This window comes from Dermacentor albipictus, chromosome 1 (genome assembly GCF_038994185.2).
Source record: "Dermacentor albipictus isolate Rhodes 1998 colony chromosome 1, USDA_Dalb.pri_finalv2, whole genome shotgun sequence".
NCBI classification, from domain to species: domain Eukaryota; kingdom Metazoa; phylum Arthropoda; class Arachnida; order Ixodida; family Ixodidae; genus Dermacentor; species Dermacentor albipictus.
The window spans coordinates 390,622,692-390,646,521 of NC_091821.1; the positions used below are offsets into that span (position 1 = coordinate 390,622,692).

General features: G+C 46.6%; 1 protein-coding gene and 1 long non-coding RNA gene across 7 annotated transcripts in view; one reads left to right on the plus strand and one right to left on the minus strand.

Moving 5' to 3' along the window:
- The window catches only part of LOC135914277 (uncharacterized), a 241,449-nt gene that overhangs the window by 143,269 nt on the left and 74,350 nt on the right, over positions 1 to 23,830 (plus strand). The gene's annotated exons all lie outside the window — the stretch shown is intronic.
- LOC135913702 (solute carrier family 22 member 13-like) overlaps positions 1 to 23,830 on the minus strand; it is a 47,579-nt gene that overhangs the window by 7,134 nt on the left and 16,615 nt on the right. For 3 of the 5 annotated variants that reach the window (XM_070532028.1, XM_070532029.1, XM_065446286.2), the window contains 8 exons: positions 22,917 to 23,020; positions 14,288 to 14,442; positions 13,461 to 13,629; positions 10,341 to 10,473; positions 8,769 to 8,902; positions 6,359 to 6,573; positions 3,996 to 4,177; positions 1,546 to 1,739 (listed from right to left, as the gene is read on the minus strand). In XM_070532028.1, coding sequence (XP_070388129.1) covers positions 1,546 to 1,739; positions 3,996 to 4,177; positions 6,359 to 6,573; positions 8,769 to 8,902; positions 10,341 to 10,473; positions 13,461 to 13,629; positions 14,288 to 14,442; positions 22,917 to 23,020 — 1,286 coding nt within the window. Of the gene's footprint in view, positions 1 to 1,545; positions 1,740 to 3,995; positions 4,178 to 6,358; positions 6,574 to 8,768; positions 8,903 to 10,340; positions 10,474 to 13,460; positions 13,630 to 14,287; positions 14,443 to 20,076; positions 21,397 to 22,916; positions 23,021 to 23,830 lie in introns of those variants that run through there. The other 2 variants (XM_070532031.1, XM_070532030.1) reach the window with 2 other exon arrangements.

Genomic DNA, 23,830 nt, shown 5'->3' on the forward strand with positions numbered 1-23,830 from the left:
ATGACTGCTTCACAATGACTGTGTGACGACGCTGGCATGACGACGACAGCATGACAAGAGTCTGATGATGAAGCTTGAACGACGACGGTGAAAGCACCATGTTGACATTTAAGACCAGGAGCGCATACAACGTGGCCCAAGGTGGCAGGCTACTTGCGCCACTGAGTGGCTGTACAGTGCGTGACGATGACGCCATGAAGGGAGTCAGATCACGAAGCTGGAATGATGATGATGAAACGACCACGATGGCTTCACGAACACATACGTAGTGGCCCACGCTCATAGACAACTTGCGCCGCTGAGTCGGCGCAAGAGGCATGACACCGATGGCGTGACGAGAGTCATATGACGAAGCCAGAGTGACGACCATGGAACAACCACAATGGCACCACGCCCAGGTGCCTAGTGGCCAAAGTTGGCGGACAACCTGGGCCGCTGGATTGACGTAAGCGGACGGACGGACGGACGGACGGACGGACGGACGGACGGACGGACGGACGGACAGACAGACAGACAGACAGACAGACAGACAGACAGACAGACAGACAGACAGACAGACAGACAGACAGACAGACAGACAGATAGATAGATAGATAGATAGATAGATAGATAGATAGATAGATAGATAGATAGATAGATAGATAGATAGATAGATAGATAGATAGATAGATAGATAGATAGATAGATAGATAGATAGATAGATAGATAGATAGATAGATGTGCTCAAAACGCCTAAACTGGGCAAAGAATGCTTATCGCATCAAAGGACGAGACGTTTGGGACCCCGCACGTGTCTTGTTCAGGAATACCAAGACGCTCAAGCGATTCCAGAGAGAAAGGAAAGGCAGAGAGGTTAACCAGATGCGAATTTCCGGTTTGCTACCCTGCACTGCGGTGCGGGAAATATGGTTCGCAAAGAGGGCAATAATATAAAAACACTCATTCCGTGCAAACTGATATGTGTTCATTCCCAACTTAATTGTTTTTAATTTCGCGGTAATATGTTTATTTTAGCTAAGGAAATGATCTAAATCCAGTTTATTTTTTTAATTTTGCGCAGAAACTCTTACGACGGTGAGCGAGTGTGAATATTTATTTCGTACTTGTGCCATTGTGGCTCTTTAAAAGTACTTGACACTTTCGAAGTTCAATCTATGGTTCTTTTAGAATACCATGAAGTCCATTTAAACAATTAAACAATTAAGTAAGCCCGAGCAGACGCCGTCAAAATATGTGACGTCGCGGCTGGCGGTTACACAGTCTTCAAGCCTGTTCTCGGGTAAGGGCGAGCTTTTTCTTTTTGTATTGTAACGGCGTCATTCACTAACGATGCTCAAATAACTTTCATCTGTGGTGTCCTTTTAAGCAGGCCTCGACACGTGGCGGATGGGTCGAGCATAAACAGACGGGAGATAGCCGTCACTGCTATCAATAGTTCTTGGTAGTTCTAGCATTCTTGCCCTGTACCTGGTTCGACGTAAATGTTGGTCGTGTATTGTCACCGGATGTAAATTGTGAGCATGGGGGTGCACCACGAGCACTTACCGATTCTTCCTCGCGCGCTTGGCCACCGATACGGGGCAGAAGCAGAGCGTCTGGTCCTTTCCAAAGTTCTCGCCGTCTTCTATGCTCTGCGGCAGCGCCTGCTCCAGGGTTTCCGGGAGGAAGAACACCACCACAGTGGCAGCCAGGGACAGCGCTCCCATCACCAGCACGGGCGTGTACGTGTCGCGCTCCACCTGCGGCAGCAGCAGTGCATGGCGCTCTCACATTCTTGTCTCTGCTACACTTCGTAATCGTGAAAAATGGTCTCATTCTTGTGCGCCTGTAATCACAGGTCCATGCGAAACAAACGGCGTTCGCGGAATACGGACAATGAAATTGATGAACGGTGGGCAAACGAAAGAAGCCTCAACCAGGAGCAAAAATTTCTGCGAAGCGTTGTCCTGACGACGACGAGTTTCTCTCGGGCTAAGGCTTCCCTAGTTCGCCCACTGGTAATAAAATTACAAGTAACACATGTGGCGTTTAGCTTCACTACCTATGCGTCAGAAATTCATAGGACTGGCAAAGTTCCGGACTTAGGAGGAGGGGGAAGTGGTGGTAGTAAATGCATTCAGTTTTGTAAGGAACCAAAGCTTATGCTGACACTGAGGAAGGTGCTTCCTCAGTGTCAGCCAAGTTTTACTCTATATCATCTCTGGTCATCCAAGTTTTACTCTATACGCTGGTCTAGAAGAAAACTTTTTTCTCTTTCTTTCTCTGTGTCATTCATGTGGAAATCTTCGTGTCCCAAGATGGTCGCATGCGTGGCAAGCGTCGCGTCAGGCGCGGGCGCCCACAGGTTTAGGGGAAGGGGAGAAGCCGTCCTTTCGCAAGCGGTGCACGGGAATGTTGATTATTATTATTATTATTATTATTATTATTATTATTATTATTATTATTATTATTATTATTATTATTATTATTATTATTATTTATTGGCATCCCCTTTGAAACGGGGTGGTGGCAAATAGTCACTAGTCTGATTGATTTAATCAGGTATGCTGTACATGTTTTTCCTTCCTGCATTTTTGATACATCTCCTTAATCTTTTTTTTTTTTCTTGTCCCTCAGAATTCTCTATCTACCTTGTACCGCTATTTATGCCTGTAACGGATCTGGTCGTATCAATCTCTTCCCTGTTTTTTTTTTTCCCCACCAATACTCTAAACGTCGCTTGCTTATCTGGGTTCCTGACCGGTTGATGCTTCCGCCCACTTTAAATACACGCGCTTCTGGAAGGTGTAGATTACCTCCGAGTCTCTCTGGGCGAATTCGTTCCCATCCACGTAGGATGTCCTGAATAGTGTCCGTATTTTTGCTGCAGCATACACACGCCTCGCACATACACACGAATCACAAGCGCTGTCAGCGCCAACGGCCGTCTCACCTGAGAACACTCCGACATTGCCCGAGGCTCTTTGGTCAGCAGCAAGCGGCGAATGCGGAAGCCTCCGTCGCCGCTCCAGTTTTCCCGCAGGGGGTTAGCCAACCACATTTCTGCCTAGCAGTCGCCACGGCCGCTCATACCCCAGCTGGAAAGTCGGAAGGCTTTCTTCATCTATAACGTGTTATTCTCTCCGAAGGAACCCTGAGTGATGGAAACTGTAGCTAGCTGGCCTGCTCAAAGTGTTAGTTGCAATCGTATTAAATATTTTATGAGTGTGCACGTGGTTGTCGTTCATTGTTTTCTCGAGTTTTACTCTGCAGCGGTTGATGGGCAGGCGCGGGCCAACCACGGTGCGCCGTGTGCCGAAGCGTAACATCGTTGGCACCCTCTGGTTACATTTTGGGGGCCCCTTCGGAAGGCATTTATTACGATTGCAACCAACACTATGAGCAGGCCAGCTAGCCATAGTTCACATCACTGAGGGTGCACTGTAAAATAATTTATACCCTAAAAAGTGAAAAAAGGTGTAAATGTGTTCTTAACTCACAGCCTTAGGGTGTTATCTGTATAATGGACACCCTAAGGGTGGGAGTTATAGACACATTTACACTCTTTTTCACTTTTTAGGGTGTAAATTATTTTACAGTGTGCCCTCGATGAGAATAACACTCCAGCTTATGAACGGTTTCCGAACGGTTACCAGCTGAGGCAGAGGCGCCCGTGACGACTGCCACCGCAGAAATGTGGTTGACAAAACGGTAGTGGCGGCGGAGCCCTCCGCACCCGCTGGCGACCAAAAGGGTTCAGGCGGTCTCGACAAGAACTCACCTGAGTCGCCCGGTGGCGCTGACAGCGCTTGCGCGCCCGCGCGCAACCGCGTAAAGGAAGTTTTTTCCTCCTCTGCCCAAACATGCTTGGCGCGCCCACCCAGAGTTTGCCGCGTGGGTGACCGTCTGGGGACGGGGATTCCCACAACCGTGGCCAGTGATTATTATTTATTTTATTTTATTTTTTTGAGATAGGGGCGTGCGTTCGCGCAACAGTACATGATGTGCGTGCTCACCAGCGAGGCCACTTGAATGCCCGTGAGTCCACCGACGTCTCCGATGAGCTTTTGAAGAAGCACCGCCCTGCCCCGTATAACGGTGGGGAACGCCTCTGGCGCCAGCTGGTTGGTGATGTTGTAGGCGCCTGCCATCGCCATGATGGCCGCCACGGCTAGAACCAGCGTCCACGTGCTGGACTCTGGTATAGGGAGCGTGAGCAGCGATTAAAAGATACCAGGTGCCGCGGCCGTGTTTCGATGGCGACGAAATGCAAAAGCACTCGTGTACTTGGATTTAATCCACGTTAGAAACACCCAGCTGGTCAAAATGCCCCATTTGCCGCAACGAGCCCACACGGGCCCCCTGTGTCGCCGCTGCGGTAACATATTGCTGGCTTTGTATACCAAAATGGAGCAAATAATGAATAATTATTTTCCAGATTACATTAGTTCGTCAGAAATGACATTTCTTGGGATTCTTTTTAATCAGCAACGGCTTTTAAAATGATATCTAAAGTACCGATTATTTGCTAACATGCCTAAACATTCCCTTATCATAGATATTCAGTACCAACGAAGTCACAGATATCTGCATAAAATTTCGAATTTTTTTATGGCAGCATGTAAAAACATCCTGAGAACCACATTGTTTTCAGATTCGAAGAAAAAAAATCTGGACTTTATGCGATACGGCGCCATTTTTTACTTCCGTATCGTCGCGGGGATATGTCATGGTAACTAGAATCAATGCTATTCAGCCACAGCATATAACTACATATCTTTAGAGTCGTAGCGGCAACACTATTTCTTTGGGAGCCAACCAAAATGCAGATTAGGCAACATCCGCAAAAAGCGCTTGTGACTAAGCGGACGCTTGTTGATATTTTTCTTTTCTTTGCAGCTATTTGTTCTTTCACTAAGCAAAGATTGATATTGTTGTCATTGGCACTCATACAGCAAAATATTTTAATCATAATTCAAAAATGGTAAGCGCACGCACCCTTAATGATAAGCTCGGTACGGCAGAAAACATGTGCTTAAATGTGTTTTTAAAAAGACGTATATAGTTCCACCCGAAATGCGAAGCATAGATTGCGATAGCAAATTACTCCACAGCCATAATAATTAAGGATAGCAGATTTATCGGCCGTATAAACTTGTAAACACTCGCTTACTAACTAAATTATCAAGCATGGTGTCAGCGCGCGCAGGCAAACATGCGCACATCACACTCGATGACCGCTGACACTAGTAGCAGTCAAAACACTGACGTGATCATGATACAAACTTTAGCCACAATGAAGGCACAATGCCCCCGAATGTAGTTCTGAAGTGTGTACGCGAATAAAGGCATCAAATTATGCGCACTAATAGAGTAGTCTTTCGTTTCAGCAACAGCTTTAGCACAAGGTTCTTCTATTACTTTTACCCGCCGTGGTTGCTCAGTGGCTATGGTGTTGGGCTGCTGAGCACGAGGTCGCGGGATCGAATCCCGGCCACGGCGGCCGCATTTCGATGGGGGCGAAATGCGAAAACACCCGTGTGCTTAGATTTAGGTGCACGTTAAAGAACCCCAGGTAGTCAAAATTTCCGGAGTCCTCCACTACGGCGTGCCTCATAATCAGAAAGTGGTTTTGGCACGTAAAAACCCCAAATATTATTATTCTATTACTTTTCCAAAACAACTTATCTTAATTACAAATGTTTCCTTGAAATATTAACTAGTTAGACTAATTCCTTTTAGAAGCACTGAATCTTATTTTAAACTCTTGGATATAGTGAACAAAAGTTGATTTAATACTTAAATAAAAGCAAGAAATTGTGACACTGGTGTTTCAAGAAGTAGGGCGTTGGGCAGCTGACAACTTCGGCAGTTTCGCCTAAGGTATGTACTCATGCGTTTACTAGAATAAGGTTAAGTGGGACGAGCGACCGGGGTGTCGCATGCTTTGATGTGAGCGAGGAAGTTGCCAGTGAGGCGCCCGACGACGAAAAATACTGCGGCGGCGGTGCGATCGAAGTACAGCGGGCCGCATCATGGTCATGCCGTTGGAAACTGCTGGCGATACTGATCGGCGTGCTCGTTCGTACTATTTCGCGCGCTGGTATAATTGCGATCGAGCCGCTCAAATGGCGTTCCTTGTTACATATGATGGGTATTCATGTCATGCCTTAGGGGAAACTGAAAATGTAAGCACCTCCTTGGGATCGCCATATGTTATTCCCGATGAGGGGCGCATGGTCTGGCTGAACAAACAGAGGAATCAGAAAAGACCACATGCAGTGCATAGGGTGATTTAGAAAGTCCTGTATAACTGTGGAAACCCGCGGAAAGGAGGAAAGCAAAACGCAGAGGGCGCAGACGATCAAAGTGTCATTACCTGGACGCAGTAGGCCTAGGAGGAAACAGGCGACAGCCGATAGGAACAGGAAGCCGGTGTTAGACCATCGACGACCCACCGAATCCATGAGGACGAGACAGAGGACATTCACGGGCAGCTCGAAAGCGATGGCAATGGCGTAGGTCGAGTATATGTTCAGGTCGAGTCTGCCGAGCTGCAGCGTGATCACATTGTAGCACAGCGTAATGACGAACCTGTGCATACAAAATCATGGCGCGCGTTCGTCTTTGAGGGAGGCAGAAACAATCATACTAAATGTCAAGCTAATGATTCAGTCTAGAAGGGCGAAGTTGTCATTGAAAACAGGAACAAACTGCCAGATTTAACAGTAAACTAACATAGCCTTTCAAGATTCTGAGTCACGTACTGTTTTCTGAGAGTCACCCAGCCACACATCACCAGGTGATTCATTTCTTTTTGTCATATTATATCATGAGTCTTTGGAATTACATGATAGTGTTTGCAACATGTAATTTCCTGCCATTCTTTTGCACCGGTATTATGGCTATATTGTAACTAAGCTTGTGTCCTGTGTAAGATTGTTCACAATTGTACAACCTGTTAGAATCGTTATTTCCTTACTGATTGTTCCCGTCTTCCTTGTATAATGCCCCATGAATGTCCTTTAGATTTAATAATCTACAATTATGAAGTATGAGCATGTGATAGTCTTTACCCGACAGCAATGAGCTTAAGTGTTAGTGCGATTAGGAAATGCCAGGAGAAGGGGGTAGGGGGAAGTTATTCTCTTCAACGAACGGTGAAAAACAAAGCTCGTGTTCCTGATTACTCTCAGTAAATAATGAATTGTGGGGAGAGATGAGGAGCAGGCTTGCTTGCTTGATTATTACTGTCGTGATGTGTAACACATTAAATATGAAAACATTTCGTTTTGCTTAGAGAGAACACAGAATTTTTCGTTCAATACATTAGTCCAGCCGAAATTTTCAACACAGCAGCTGTTCAGGCATTCTCTGCCGGCTATACAATATGTGCTTAATGAATGAAATCTGCATTCTATTTTGGCAATTCAACGCGTTATGATGCTTCAATCAATATACGCTATCTCGTACGGAACGCGACTTGCGCACTATCGGCAACATATTGCGGGAAATCACCTACATTCAAGCTCAATTTATTTAAACGGGCCTTCGAAACACTTTTACAACATAACAAAACGTCGTTGTTCTGTTAACGACACTCCTGTGAGCCAAATATTATTGCGCTAGATGCAGCAGGTAATTGAGTATCGTGTCAAAAGCAGTGAAGAGTCGCTTGCTCTCGCATCTGCAATGTCGTCATCTAAGACAGTTGGCCCACCAACGCTACTGGCTGATTTCATGATCGCAACAAGAACATTCCATAATACAATACCACAATTCTATATATATATATATATATAGATATATATATATATATATGTGTGTGTGTGTGTGTGTGTGTGTGTGTGTGTGTGTGTGTGTGTGTGTGTGTGTGTGTGTGTGTGTGTGTGTGTGTGTGTGTGTGTGTGTGTGTGTGTGTGTGTGTGTGTGTGTGTGTGTGTGTGTGTGTGTGTGTGTGTGTGTGTGTGTGTGTGTGTGTGTGTGTGTGTGTGTGTGTGTGTGTGTGTGTGTGTGTGTGTGTGTGTGTGTGTGTGTGTGTGTGTGTGTGTGTGTGTGTGTGTGTGTGTGTGTGTGTGTGTGTGTGTGTGTGTGTGTGTGTGTGTGTGTGTGTGTGTGTGTGTGTGTGTGTGTGTGTGTGTGTGTGTGTGTGTGTGTGTGTGTGTGTGTGTGTGTGTGTGTGTGTGTGTGTGTGTGTGTGTGTGTGTGTGTGTGTGTGTGTGTGTGTGTGTGTGTGTGTGTGTGTGTGTGTGTGTGTGTGTGTGTGTGTGTGTGTGTGTGTGTGTGTGTGTGTGTGTGTGTGTGTGTGTGTGTGTGTGTGTGTGTGTGTGTGTGTGTGTGTGTGTGTGTGTGTGTGTGTGTGTGTGTGTGTGTGTGTGTGTGTGACTTGGCAGCGGCGTGCTGCGTGGCCTAGCGGCCACCAAGGGGTGCCGCGACGAGCCCTTTCACCACCACGACACAACTTGTGGCCGGCGCTTTGCCATCTTGGTTCCTCCGCTGAGTAGCTTCCAGCGTACTAGTGGAGACGAAAACAGAGAGAAAGCCGGAAATCTCTGCGATAACTCGACTTACTGTCGAAGGACTAAAAGAAAAATTGAGACACGAGATTTTTGACGACACGCTTTAATATCTAGGCTATTCTATAATTAGTCAGAAAAATGTTTCCGTCCCTTTAATGGCGCTGCGGATATCACAGTCTCAAGTTCTGGGGCTAAAATGTTGCGAAATCCGAAAATTAGGCCTACCATAAAGCACGAAGGTTAGAGTACAGGAAAATGTTGTTGCCGTACCATGCAAAATAAATAAATATTGTGAGTCGCCGGATTCTCGGTGATTTCACGAGCAGCAGCGTCGTCTGAAAGAAGCTTGGCAGTTTCCTCGAAGGTGTGACTTGCTCGTCGCTCTCTTCGTTTGCTTCTTGTTGCTGTATTTAAGAAAGCCTAAGTGTCAGTCATGGGCTCGACCTCGCATTCATGTGCTCAGCCACTTGGACGTAAGTACGCAGCACTCCGAACATAATTTACTGCGATTTTTTAGCGCACGAAAAGGGACGAAAGACAGTGGCAAGACGCATCTAGACGCGAATATACGCGAATATAATTTCAGCGTCTTGCCACTGTCTTTCGTCCCTTTTCGTGCGCTAAAAAACCTCAGTTATGGAATACCAACACGCCCTAACCTACGCTCTTTCAAGTTATAACTTACTGACAGTGCTGGCGAACTTACCCAGTTCAAAACAAGAAAAATTCGCGCAATGTTGATCTTACAACGATAGAACACTGAAACAACAGAACACAGGAACTAAGGAACATGCAATAAAGGGGTAAGAATGAAGAACCAAATACTGCACTTCCGACTATCGTATTCTTAAACGATGTTGCAGTCAAGCGGCAGGCCATATTACAATAGCGTCTAAGGTGCGCACATGCAGGAAAGCACTTTGATGCCAAATTTTAAAATATGTATTTGAAAATTTTAACAGACTTTTTTCTCACATGGCATACGCTCACGCGTTACTTACATCTAGGTTCTTTTCTTTCTTTTAGTGACTAAAGAAATTTTCCAGCGCACGTTTAGAATTCAAAGCTTAAACATGTGTTGTTTATACGTTCATCTAAAAGTTTTCAAATGCAAGTTGTTATTTTTGCGCAGTGAGCACAGCCTTACTTCATCCATCGATGCTTCCTTAAGCCAGAGGGTTATCCAACCACTATAAAACAGGGCATCCCACGCCAGTAAAGTAGAAATAAGATGTCCTTGGAGGGAATTGCCGGCTAGCCTTAACTGCAATGCTACCTTGACTCAACTTCTCGGCATTAGGGCGTCCCGACCTGCCTGTCTTCGTGCTTATACCTTTGAATGAATCATTCAGGTATGTTGTGCGCAAATCCGCACTCATAATTTACTATAAGCTTAATCTACATGGCTCATTTTCGTAACCTTACTTGAATGATTAATATAGCTTCCTGGAGGGGAGGAAGAGGCTTTGAGTTGTTTGTTAATTCGGTGTCACGCTGCCACCCGCTAGCCTACTGGTTAGCTCAAATGGCACAGAGCGACCATCCTGCCCAGCGTACGATCCCCGGAACAAGACGATTTTTTTTTTTTCGGCAGCGCAATCTGCTTTTCGGGGACACCGAATCAGGTCCACTGGGGGTACTGTGAAGAACGCAGGTGGGTGCCAGTTTTTCATTACGTGAAACTTTCTTCACTTTCGAATATCCGCAGAACCTGCTCGAATAATGGCAACATTGGCGTTTGAATCGTGGTATGTCTATATACTTGCAAGTTCGTAGCAGGAAATGCGAGGCCACCTTGCGCGCAGGCAGACGTTGCATAAGCGTTGGCAATGTTCATCTTACGAGCAGCAGTTTGTTGAGGGTTTCCCTGGACATTTTCTTTCCGTTAATGTGAGAAATCCGTTCCAGGGAGGCCAGCGCTTCCTCCTTACGGCCAACAGACAGAAGCCACCGGGGTGATTCTGGTACCCAGAAGCTGCAGGACCAAAATAGCGGCATAATATACGCTTACGTATAGATAGGGCATGACAAATGGTAAGCAAAGCGCATAAAGAGGGACAACAGCTTGTCTAGTTGGTCTGGTATGCTATCCACAGTTATGAATTAGCGCTAAGTAGAACGGTACGCACATAAACGGAGACAAAGGTGAGTGGTCTAGTTCGTCTCCTTAGCTCTGCGTGCATCTATTTAGCACTAATTCACCAAGCAAACAGGTACTTAAAGAACATTCCGGAATTACTAGACTATAACATCAATGAGCACGTGACGGCGTGTTCTTCCAACATCTAATCAGGACAGTAGTTTTGTTTGTTTGTTTGTTTGTTTGTTTGTTTGTTTGTTTGCTTGCTTGTTTGTTTGTTTGTTTGTTTGTTTGTTTGTTTGTTTGTTTGTTTGTTTGTTTGTTTGTTTGTTTGTTTGTTTGTTTGTTTGTTTGTTTGTTTGTTTGTTTGTTTGTTTGTTTGTTTGTTTCAAGCACGCCAGCTCCGTACGCTCGGTCTAATCCCCGTAAATGAAACTCACAAACGAAACTACGAACGAAACCATCAAAGAGCTGGCATTATCGGCGTAACGCCAGCCTTGTGGCCGGACCTTTCCGAGTTGAAATGAAATGTCACTGCAACTGCGACGAAGCCCGCTAATGTTAATACACTCAAAGCGGTTCTCATTAATAAAGCGAGAATAAGCTAGGCACAAGGACTAATAAGACAGGACTGGCGCTGATGAAATTGTACGAGAAATAAATGGTAAAACACTAGTCAAGTAAAGAAAATACTGCTCCGGCCTTTAGTGAGTTTTACTTTCGCATTATACGCGTAAACATGACAAATTATTTCGTGAAAATGCTACCAAGCTTTGCGAGAAAGATACCTTTCATTCTTCCTTTTGTGTTTATTCGTGTAAAGGAATGCTGCAATGGCGATGTTTGTATCCCCAAGCCAGCTTAATTATGTTGCGATTCAGTAGGGCACGCGCTTGTGAGCATTTTGCTTAAACAGCAATGGCAGCAAAAGTGAGTTTCACAACACACTCACTGCGAACACTGTCTAGAAGGGTTTACCAGAGCGCTGTTCATTAAACTATTTCAGCGTTGGTTCGGTGGAGGATGGTCTCATATTAGCGCACAAAATCTCACCTGAACACCAAAATTTCTTTCCTGTAATCTATCCTGCCTGATTCGCAGAATTTGATGATGACTTATGGACGTCGTACAAGTCATTAGTCATTAAAAAATAAACTAAAAAATTGTGGTCAGAAATCGGCTGCGTGTAGCCTTAAATTCAATAAACTAGTATGTAACGGAGCATGCAGATATCTCATGCCAAATCGGTGGTCTTGCACTTCGCGAGAAAATAAGTTTGAAACATCTTTCCTTCCAGAGATGATCAGTGGATCGAACTAGTTCTGAAACACTGTTTCGTGGGCGCGATTTCACACTGCCAGAATCGCTGGTACTGTACGGTGGGGACGACTGCATACCTTCCCCCATGCCCAGTCAGCTCTTGTCTGCCATAGAATTGCTTGCTCTGCGTCTGTTTTGCAGAACTTATCTACGACTTCACCTGACCGACAAAGCTGTTACAGGCTCGAGCCCTTAGGAGTTCTATTCTAGTCCGTGAGCCTAAGAGTTTTGTGAGCTATGTCGAGTCACGTCAATATGGCAGAAGCACAGGAGCTACATGTGATTGTTGAAATTCGCATTTCGGAAACATGCCAGCAACTCTTCAGACTTTCTGCTCAGCATTCTGCCCATCTCCGTGCACTCCTTTCACAAATGCACAGCTGTCCAGATAAAGCTGTCCAGCTGCACAGATAAAGCTGTCCAGCTGCACAGATAAAGGCCTTGCTTCAAAAGTATAAATCACGACTTCTACGGCCGATTACTTTTTTTATTGGAAGCGTCCTGTGCATCATTCCACGTGCACTCGGTATTCCCTCTCTCCCGCTTTTTACTCACCCTTTCCCTTACCACCAGTGTAGGGTAGCAAACCGGACTCTCGCCTGGTTGACCTTCCTTTCTTTCCTGTCCTTATCCTCCCTCTCTCTTTTGAAAATAATGCTCGTATTGACAAAAAGCTCTTACGCTAGAATTACTCGTAAGAGTAAATTCTAGCAAATCCTGGCTCTCGACATATCATCAGCAAAGGTGGCCGACCAAAGACAAAACGGCACTAATGAAAAGTTTTGTGAATACGGGCTCAGATCTCTGCTATCCTCCTTGGCTTCACAGGGGCACGAAAAATAGAAACGTCAATTGAAGTTTTCAAAAGAAATGATACGTTTTTATATAATTAGCGAAACAACTGACATTAGATCAACCATACCAAAGTACCATTGCCAATATTTACAAGACCAATTTAAGGTAGAACTGTTCGTAAGAGCAAATTCCAGCCAATCCTGATGCTCGACACATCATTAGCGAATGCGGTCAGCCAGCGGCAGAGAAATTACGAACGAAAAGCTTTCTTAGCTCCTCCCCAGGACTATAATTCACGCTTGTACGGACGGTTTCGTCAACAAAGCAGGTGCGGCAGAAGCTCTCTTTCAAGCGTCTTTACATACCACCTTTACAAGAGGAGTAGGCTTGTCGACTAGGGTGCACGTTCTTGTTAATAACAACAAAATTAGTGGCGATTCTCGAAACTAGAGTTTTCATCAGCACATGCGAGGCACCAAAAAAAGTGGATAATCTATGTACCTCGCCTCGTGAATTGTGTTCTTGCACGCTTGTGGTTCTTTGCCTAGCAAGTACATTATACTTCCGTACCTACGTTGCATATGAGTAGTTGCATAGTGTCCACCGGCTCCGGCAATACAAGTAGTTCAGAAGTAGCGCAAGGACAGGCGTAGTTTTTTTTTTCTTCACTTACATAAACAATAGCGCCCCATTACCACGTTCTTTTAGGCCCTTTCGTGTCCACATATTTTAGGAAAACACTTTTTCGTCCCTGCACACGCACTCACCAGAGGAGTGCCGCGAGCATGAAGTCGATGACCGTGGTGGACAGAAGCAGGATCCTCCAGCTCTGCACCAGATAACCGTACCAGGGAAGCGCGGCGGAGAGGCCCGACCAACTCATGGCGAAGATCAGCGTAATCAGGGACCTTCTGTGGGACACCGTGAACTCGATCGCTGCGAGAGTGCGCGCGGTACGTTAAGTGCTTGTATAGTGCGCGCCGCGCTAGCCGTAGAGACGGCGTCGCGACGCCAGTCTGTCGTGAAAGCGACACAGTGAATTCCGCACAAGAGATGGCGTCGCAGCTTGTTTTGGGGCATAGAATTTTCCTTTCTACAGCCGCTCTCAAGAGAGAGCAAATGATAAAGGAAAGGTAGGGAGGTTAACCAGGACTGAGCCCGGTTGGCTACCCTACACTGGGGAAAGGGAAAAGGGGACGGAAAGATTAAAAGAAGAAGACAAAGTCCACTGGGGATATCGTTCGTTCACTCAGTCCGGATCACAGACGCTGACTCAGTCCAGTAGCCTTCAAATATCGCAGCAGAGCTTTTGTGGCCTTTTGTAGCTGCGATATGCGAGGCCATGGTCCCAAGATCTTCTTCAAGGTGAACGGTGTTCTATCTAGCTCTCAAATGTACCGTTGTGAAGGGCACGTGCTGTTGTACTGGTTGTACTGGCCCTCTTGCAGTCTTTGACGATCGGCATCGTTCACATTAACGCAAATAAGGCGCGCTCACGCAAGTTAGCTGTACATCTGGTCAAGGGGTCAGGGCAAACGTGCTCGCCGCGAGGCTGTGCACTGTCACACCAGCTATTAGCAATGGAGCAGAATACCTATGACGAATGTCGCGCTGCAAACGGTGCCGGCTCCAAGACCAGTAATGAAACGCAGAGCCGTGAAGCCCACGAAGCTGGAAAACAGGGCGCTGAATGCGTTGCCGCTCCCGCCTAGGGCAAGAAGTATCAGGATGGTCTTCTTCCTTCCCAGCCTGCGAGTATGAACTTGGTCTCAAGCGTAGGCCGCACGAGTAGTCACGGTTTCTCTTACATAACAATGCGCAAATTAGTAATTTACATATATACACACGTACATATATAGATATATACACATGTACATATATACATATATAGCTTATATTGCACCCAAGAAGTAGCTGAACAGCAGAGCGCCACTATTCAGATATAGCAAGAGACATTGCGCTCGTGTATGTGTTTCCCTCCGTCTCGTTGACTGTTACCGCGTTACAAAATTAGTTATGTACACAACTTTATATTATTTATTATGAGTTTGTTTAGAATTGTAGGCTGTGTAGTTTGCTTTCAGTGTTGCAGACGATATTCATCAAGCTAATTTTAAATATAATCAGGGCAACGTGAATTCAGTCAACCAAGAGAACAAGGTGGCTTCACGGAGGAGAATTCAACTGTGCATCACACCTATGTCATCAATCACGTAATTTGGAAATCTGCGAAATAAGATGAAGTTCTCTACATGGCTTTCATAGATTACGAAAAACCGTTTGATTCTGTAGAGATACCAAGCATGAGTGAATCATTGCGTAGTCAAGGGGTACAGGAAGCACGGGTTAATATCTTAGCAAATATTTATAAAGACTCCACAAGTACATTCATTCTTTGCAGGAAAAGCGGGAAAATACTGACCAAGAAAGGAGCAAGGCAAGGAGACTCAATCTGTCCAATGCTATTCACTGCAGGCTTAAGCCTGTTTGACACGGTGCGACATAACACTGCGTTACTCCCAGGTATGCGATTTTTGCAAATGCGAACTTCGCTTAGCCGTTCCACATGAGCAGAGCGCGGCAGCTGTGATTTTCACATTTGTAAGTACCTGCCGGAAGATTGCATTATTCTTGGCGTCAGTTTCCTTCGGTGAAAACAAAGTAACACAGCTTAGAATTTTTTTTCCTGTGAAAGTGTGTGTGTGTGTGTGTGTGTGCGTGTGTGTGTGTGTGTGCGTTCGCGCGCGCGTGTGCGTTACTTTACGAAACAAAAATTAAATAGCCAGGTCGCAATGACGTACGTGTCTACAATCCGCGTTGTGATTGGTTCCCCGTACTTGCCGCATGTGTGTTTTCACAGAGAAGTTCAGCACTCCGAACACCGAAAAATCGCACGCACGGAGGGTCCGACGGCCCATTTGCCACAACTATGATTTCGCAAGTTGGAAAACGCAAGGTTTTAGAAGTATTCAAGCAGGCTATAGGCTTCGAAAGATTAGCAGGGAAGATCAACAGGGGGTATCTCAGCAACCTGTGGTTTGAAGATGACATTGGTGTCATGTTCAGCAACGATGGATATGACTTGCAAAAATTGATTGAGAGCCTTCACCGCCAAAGCTTAAGAGTAAGTTTTAACATCATTATGCACAAGACTCAAATGTTCGGCAGCCTGGTAAGAGAACGAGAATTTGTGATTGGCAGTAAGCTTCTAGAATCTGTTCAAGAGCGCGTTATCTGCGCCAAATAATCACAGGCGATCCTCGTCATGAAGGGTAAATTCACAGAAGAATAGAAAGGGGTCGGTGGCACATCCGGTAGGCAGCAATAGTAATAGCTTCACAGGATATGCGTTTGCACGATATGAGCCAAGAGAGAGAGAATGAAGAGGAAAGGCAGGGAGGTTAACCAGATATGAGTCTCCGGTTTGCTACCCTACACTGGGGATGGGGGATAGGGGTTAGAAAGATGACAGAGAGAAAAAAAAACAAAAACGAACGCGCACACATGGAGACATACACACAAAAGGCGTTCCAGTTAAAGTCGTTCACAAAGGCCGGTAGATCGCAAGAAGCGCAAAAGCGCTTGCACGGCCTTCTTCTGTGACGGTAGGTCCTTTCGATGTTGCAGAATTCTTTTTTCAGATAGCGGTTGGTCGTCCAATTGGTCTAGTTCCTGGCTGAGGCATGCCCTCTGTGGACTGTACTCCGGGCAGGTGCACAAAATATGGCCAATTGATTCTTCATGGCCGCAGTGGTCACAGGTTGGGGTGTCGGTCATCCCTATGCGGAAGGCATAGGCTTTAGTAAAGGCAACGCCCAACCAAAGTCGATATAAAAGCGTGGCGTCTCTACGGCGAAGCTGTGATGGCGCTCGAAGACTTAATGTTGGATCAAGTGAGTGCAGTCGCGGATTTCTTAAATGTGGCTCATTCCATTGCGACGCGGTGCACTGCCGAGCAAGTAGGTGGAGCTTCCGTGCAGCGTCAGTTCTAGAAAGAGGAATGGGGACGTGGCGCTCCTCAGTATGGGCTGAGCGGGCAGCGTGATCCGCCCGTTCATTGCCGACAATCCCGCAGTGACTTGGAAGCCACTGAAAGGTTATGTCGTGGCCTGCATCACTGATATGGTGTAATGTCTCTGTAATATGGAATATTAGTTGTTCATGTGGTCCGCGTCGTAGAGGTGACAGTAGAGACTGCAGTGCCGCCTTCGAGTCACAGAATATAGTCCATTTGTGTGGCGGTTCATCACCAATGTGATGAAGAGCAGTAAATAGCGCTGCGAGCTCTGCTGCTGTCGATGTTGTCGCGTGGGTCGTCTTAAATTTGATTGTTGTAGCTTGCGCTGGTATGACGATTGCCGCCGCGGAGCTGCTTGGAAGGACAGATCCATCAGTGTAAATATGAGTAGAGTCACGGTAGTTCTCGTACAAATATAGTAGCGTGAGCTGTCTAAGGGCTGGTGATGACAGATCAGCTTTTTTCGAGATACCAGGTATTGCGAGGTTGATTTTCGGCTGAGCGAGGCACCATGGAGGGATCGAAGGTCTCGCAGCCGGAGTGAAACAAGCTGGCAATGATTCATCATATGCAGTTATCGTTTGGCTGAAAGATGTGTGTGGCCTGTCCGCTGGTAGAGAGGCTAAATGGTGACGAGGAGTCCTGGCTAGATGCCTTATATGGGTCCTGAGTACTTCAATGTCAATGTGGGTCTTGACAAGGTGGTCTCTAGCGATTGCTATCGTAGCCACTGTTGAAGCACTCTGAGGCAGGCCTAGACAGATCCGGAGCACTTGACCCTGAAGACTTTGTATAGTGCGTAGATTCGTTTTGCCTGTGTTGATTATTGCTGGCAAGCTGTATCGCAGAAATCCCAGAAAAAGCACCCTGTACAGTTGTAACATGGCACTAGGCGACATTCCCCAGGTCTTGCCAGCGAAAAATTTGAACAGGTGGCATATGCCTGTCAACCGTTTTTTCACGTAAGATATGTGTGGGCTCCATGACAAGTCCCTGTCGATTATGACACCTAGGAACTTGTACGATCGGACCCGTCGTATTACTTGGCCATTTATCGTAACACTGTAGTTTGCCATGGGTTTGCGCGTAAATGGCACTAGTGCGCATTTCTCGGAGGAAATTTCCAGGCCTCGATTACGGAGGTAGACAGCAGTTTGTGTCGCGGCTTTCTGAATTCTCGCTCGCAGCTGTAGGCGTGTTACTGCAGATGTCCATATGCAGATGTCATCCGCGTACATTGATAGCCTGACTGTGGTTGGCACGTGCTCAAGGAGAGCAATTAGTGTTAGATTAAATAACACGGGGCTAAGTACACCGCCCTGGGGGACGCCGCGGTAGCTATAATGTAGAGAAGTATGGCCTTCCTCGGTGCTTACAAAGAAGGATCGCATGGATAGATAACTCCGTATCCATTGAAACATGCGACCACCCACTCCTACCTCTGCGAGAGCAGAGAGGATGGCTTCATGCGTAACGTTGTCATACGCCCCTTTAACGTCGAGGAATAAGGATGCGCAGAGACGCTTACGGCGTTTCTCATGTTGAATGTAGGTGACCAGGTCGACGACGTTATCGATCGATGATCGACCACGTCGGAAGCCCGCCATGGCATCTGGGTAGGTGTTGTGGTACTCCAAGTACCACTCCAGGCGTCCTAGGATCATCCTCTCCATTACTTTGCCCACACAGCTCGCCAAAGCGATCGGGCGATATGAGGAGAGCTCCAACGGCGACTTGCCAGGCTTCAGCAGTGGAACAAGGCGACTTGTCTTCCAGGTTGTTGGTAGCGTGCCATTTCTCCAAGATTCATTGTACACCTCAAGAAGAACCCCTCTCGCTCGCTCCCCCAGGTGACACAAAGCTCGGTAGGAAATTCCGTCAGGTCCTGGCGCTGATGTGCGGCTACACAAAGCTAATGCTGCCTTAAGTTCGTGGATCGAGAATGGTAGATCCAACCGGTGATCACGTGGTGGCGGACAGCTGCTCGAAGGCGATGGAATGTTGGTAGCTGTGAGTTAATTGGCCGGATAATCTGGCGCAGAAATCCTCTGCCACGTCAATCTCCGATCTCTTTTGAGAGAGGGCAAGTGCCTTGAATGGGAATCGCTGTACGGGAAGTGTCCGCAGTCCGCGCACCGTTCTCCATAGTTGCGATAAAGGCTTGCGTGGATCTAGCGACTCACAGAAGGCAGCCCAACGTTGCGATTCGAGCTTGTCTAACCGGCGCTGTATCTTCTTTTGCGTGCGCCTGGCGGTCCGTAGATCGTCCATTGTTTTCGTACGTCGGTATCTTCGTTCGGCACGTCGTCGGATTGCTCGAAGTCGTTCTAGTTCCACATCATAATCATTAAGTTTCGAGGAGCATGTTAGAGTACGCATAGTGTCTTGCACCACGCTCTTGATTGCCTCTTCCAGGTCGAAAGATGGATTGGCGTCGCAGTGTTCTTCTATAATAGATTGAAATTTAGGCCAGTCCACTCTTTGGATCGTATCCCGTATTTTGGAAGCAGTCAATCCTCTGATCTTGATGTACGTGGGGATATGGTCGCTTCCGTGCGTCTCTATGTCCGCAAACCACCCTGCACGCCTGACTAGGCTTCGTGAGACGAAAGCCAAGTCAAGACAGCTGCTGTACGTGGAGCCACGTAAGAACGTAGGACTTCCATCATTCAGCAGCCAAAGTTCATTACTGGAGGCGAAAGATACCAGAGCTCTGCCTCTTGCGTTGATGATCGGACTTCCCCAGAGTGTATGATGGGCGTTGAAATCTCCAGTGATGACCCAGGGATTGGAAGTTGAGGAAAGGATGTCTCGTAGTCTTCTGTAATCAAATCGACTTGACGGAGATAGGTAGGCGCCCACAAAAGTGAAGGCCAGATTCTTTTTCCTTACGTTGAGGCATATATATTTATTACTGTCATTAGGTGGTACAGGCTGATGAGTGTAGGTGAGGTCACGGCGAATGAACACCAAAACCTTACTGTTTTCATAAACAGCTGACGACATAAATGATTCATATCCAGAAAGCCTGATTTTGTTCGATAAGTTCGGCTCGCAAATGACGATAATGGGAAACATATTGGCGAACACGAAGCGACGGAAATCCGAAAGGCGCGCTCTGAGTCCGCGGGCATTCCACTGAAAAATAGCTGCTTGTCGGACGTCTTCCCTAAAAGACCGTGGCTGTGCAGCCATGATCTACTCAAGGGTTGCAAGCACCGGACTCAGAGCGTCCAGTACTTGAAGCGCACTTCTGGCAGACGGTGTGTGCATGTTGCTTAGCAGCACGCGAATGGCATTCATTAAAGGCCTAATAAGTGCTATCACTTGCTCATCTGTTTTCCGCGACTCCTCGGATACAGCACCTTGCTGTACTGGGGGCGGCTTCTTCTGCGGCTCTTCTGGCGGTCGTGTACGTGGAAGTGGCGGCCATTCCTTTGTGGAGAGAGATCTGGCAGTTTGCTCCCTTCCAACATTGGTGATCGGAGTGCTGGAAACGTCCGCTGATGATGAAGCTTGACGAGGGGACTTTTCCTGAAAGCTTGATGTTTTTCGCCGTGAAGACCGTTGTCGGTGACGTCGTCTTCGCCGTACTTTCACAGCGGCCTCTTTGTGGGTAGAGTTGTCTCTCACCATTTGCTTAAGAATGGTGAACTCTTTCTTGATCTGGGGACAGTCTTTGGAAGAGGCGCAGTGATCACCTTGACAGTTCGGACACTTGAACGTGGTTGCGTTGCAGTTGTCTTCTGAGTGGGGTTCGGCACATCGAGGGCACACGGCCGAATTTCTGCAAACACCCTTCACATGTCCAATCTTCTGACAATTGAAGCATTGCATTGGTCTTGGAATAAATGGTCGAACCTGGTGGCGAAAGTGGCCGACCTTCACGTAGGGTGGAAGGCAGTCGCCTTTGAAGGTTATCTTCACACAACGTGTGTTGCCGAGGCGACCAACATGCACAATCACGTTGTGTTCGCTTGCTGGTTTTATGAGAATTGGGAGGTCCGCATTAGATATTTCATTGTCAATGTCATAGATGACTCCAGTTATTGTGGCACCATTCGTTGGCACGATGGATCGGACCTTGATGTTTCCCAGCTGCGCAACATGTTGTAGTATGGTCAGTGCACTCGGGTTCATCACATCGATTGCCAGGATGTTTCGTCTAGTATTTATCCTAACATCCTTGATCTCATTTGGCACGGTGTTCTCTAGATACACGGAGAGTGCTTGCCTGTTGAGGACGCGCAGGTTGTCGGTAGCGTTCTGTGGCACAAACAGGATGGAGTGAGGCCATCGCTGAGGAGCTGTTTTCACAGTGTTCGAGCTGGACGCCGAAGATGAGTTGATAATTCTTCGTTTGGCCTTGCGGTACTGGACAAGTCGAAAGCTGTCCTCCGAGGACTCGTCACCTGAAGCGCAGTACAGCTCCGTGTCCTCGCTACCACTCGACGTACTTCCTCGCTTCCTCGAACCGATGTCCGCGGGTGAACGGGAACCGGGAGGATCCTCGGGGTGTTGTACATCCATCACCGCGATGGAGGGGGCGGTAGACCCCACAGGTGCAGTAAGAAGTCCAGAAAAACACAGAGACGGGCGAGATGTGTTCCGCAAGAGAAGCACTTCGTCTTCCTCAAATATGAGCCAAAATATATACTGTCCTACAGGAACTGCCTTTACATAAACGCTCGTCACCCAGCGATCTACATAGCAGATCAACGTGATACGCAGTTGCGTAGGGCACAATCATATATCTGCCGTAGGGCGTAAGAACACCTGCTTCGATTAAAGGTTAGTTTCGTTTGTCAGATGACAGATGTTTTCTTGTGAGCTTGGCTGATAGATTGGTGGCGCCATCTAGGCGGACAAGTGCTAGGCAAAACTCGACGCGGCATATTTGAGCAGTAACATTGTGTGCGTTGGACGGGGGTCGGGACAATGGGGAACTAAATTCGTCGGTCTTTTCAAGAACTGCGTGTCATGGGGCGTCCGTTATCGCTAACTTTATGCGCACTCTCGCGAATTCCCGAATACGCACACCTTCAAAAGCCACTGAAGCTCTCGCGTACGAACTGTTTCACACGCGTTCTTAAGAGTCGAGTTGGTTGGCACCAGGCGTCTAGAAAATATTAACGTGTGCGTGTCGAGAAATAAGCGTTCGCACACGAACTAACTAGATGCCTTGTCAATGCCACTTTTGCGCAGCTGTAAAACTGCGTACCCAACGATTCACGAAGCACTAACTTGCCCAAGGAAGCTGTGGCATATACGCCAGTAAAGTAGTTTGCACGAGCAAGCTTGGATTCTTTTACGTCCTTCAAAGTTTTCAATACGCTGGCGTCTTTACATCCGCATCATATCGGAATCCCGCCACCGAATTCAGGCGCTCCACATTGTCAGCTGCCATATTGCGCTTGGCATTGGAACGCCGCGGTTTTTACTTTGTCATCGATCCGTCAATGAATGTTGTCTACTTTCGCGCTAAGAGTAACTGCTAGAATTTCACTTGAACTGAATAGCAGAAGTGATACGGGGCTTGCAATTTGTTACGTTCAATTTCATTTTCATTTCTTTTTTTTTTCATTTCATCCGTTTAGCCGAGTGGCCGATACAAGCGACAACCATGGTGCGGCGGAGTTCAATTCGCACCCGAGCGAATGGTGAAAGGTGAAAATAGAGGACGAAAATCAGATGGATCGTTACAAATCTTGCCGATCTTCGTCATTGGCTCTGACACTGATGACGTGACGCCACCGTCATCACCCGGCTACTCGGTATTGTGAATAACAAGTAAATGAAAAGCAAAAAAAAAATTGATCGACGCAAAACGTGGGTCCTGGTGCTTTATTATGCAACGACTCGTTACATATTCCCTTCGTCCTGCCGTTTGTAATTCGCTGGCACCACGTCAAGCCTTCAGTTATCGCCAATATCGGCTATTCACTGCGACGGGTTGAAAAGGATGGATGAAATGGATGAAAAGAATCATTACTAACACTGCCACTGCATTGCAATGTAGTAAAAAATCAAGAGAGATCGTCTCGGTGGGTCTATATAGAAACGGTTGAAACACGGCCTTATTTCTTAGTGCAATAAAAAAGCTGGAAATGCGAATAAAAGCATGCGCTAAAATCAGGCGAGAATTGCTCAGGTCGCAACACCAACATACAAATATACGGGTGCGGAAAAACGATTATATGCCTACCTGTCTGCGAGAAAACCGGAGATAAGGCATCCGGCCATTGATCCTATCCAATAGGCAGTGTGCGTGGCGTACATCTTCCAGCTGTCACCACATATCCACTCGTTCTGGGGTACAAAACAATAAAGGTTGAAGACTAGCCGCGTCATAATTGCTGATTAGAACATCAGGGTCTGCATACCAAAGAAAAGAACATATTTTAACCGTGGAAATGTCCGTAAGAGCAAATGCCAGCCTATCGTGTTGTTGGACATACATATATATATATATATATATATATATATAATTAGTGTAGGCGACCAGCCAATGAGAAAAAGAGCTTCCAAAGGCTTTGTGAATCCGGCCCTAGGTTATTATCAAGGTTCGTTGCTTATTTATCAATGAGTATTTTTTTTGCTTATTATGGTCATTAAGTACATTCCAAAGGCATGTGCACACAAGAGCAAATGTATGGGCACGTGGCTATGGGATTATCACTTCAGAAGCCGGAAACGGAACTTAAAATGTCTGTTTTAGCAGCGTTCTTAGCTCAGTATTACCAGGTATTACCTTGGGTGGTTGGTATTTTGCGCTATAGCTCGTAGAAATGAAGTAATACTAGACAGTGCAAAACATACAGGCTACTGTAGTCTGCGTCTTGTCGTTCTTGGGCTGTTTAATTATGGTGATCAGTTGACACTGCTGCAACGGGGGTTAATCCTAACACTGTGGCTAGAGGGAGAGGCATACATAAATGATATGGGAAAGACAGGTAGGTTAACCGAATGATAGATATCCAGTTTGCTACCATGCACTGGGGAAGGGGTAGAGGTAGACAAAAAAAGGAAGAAAAAAAGCGCTTCCACTAGTAATAACAAGGATATCAGCTGTTCGAGCCCGGCCGAGGGAAAGGACGAGCTTTAGACCCGACGCCATCA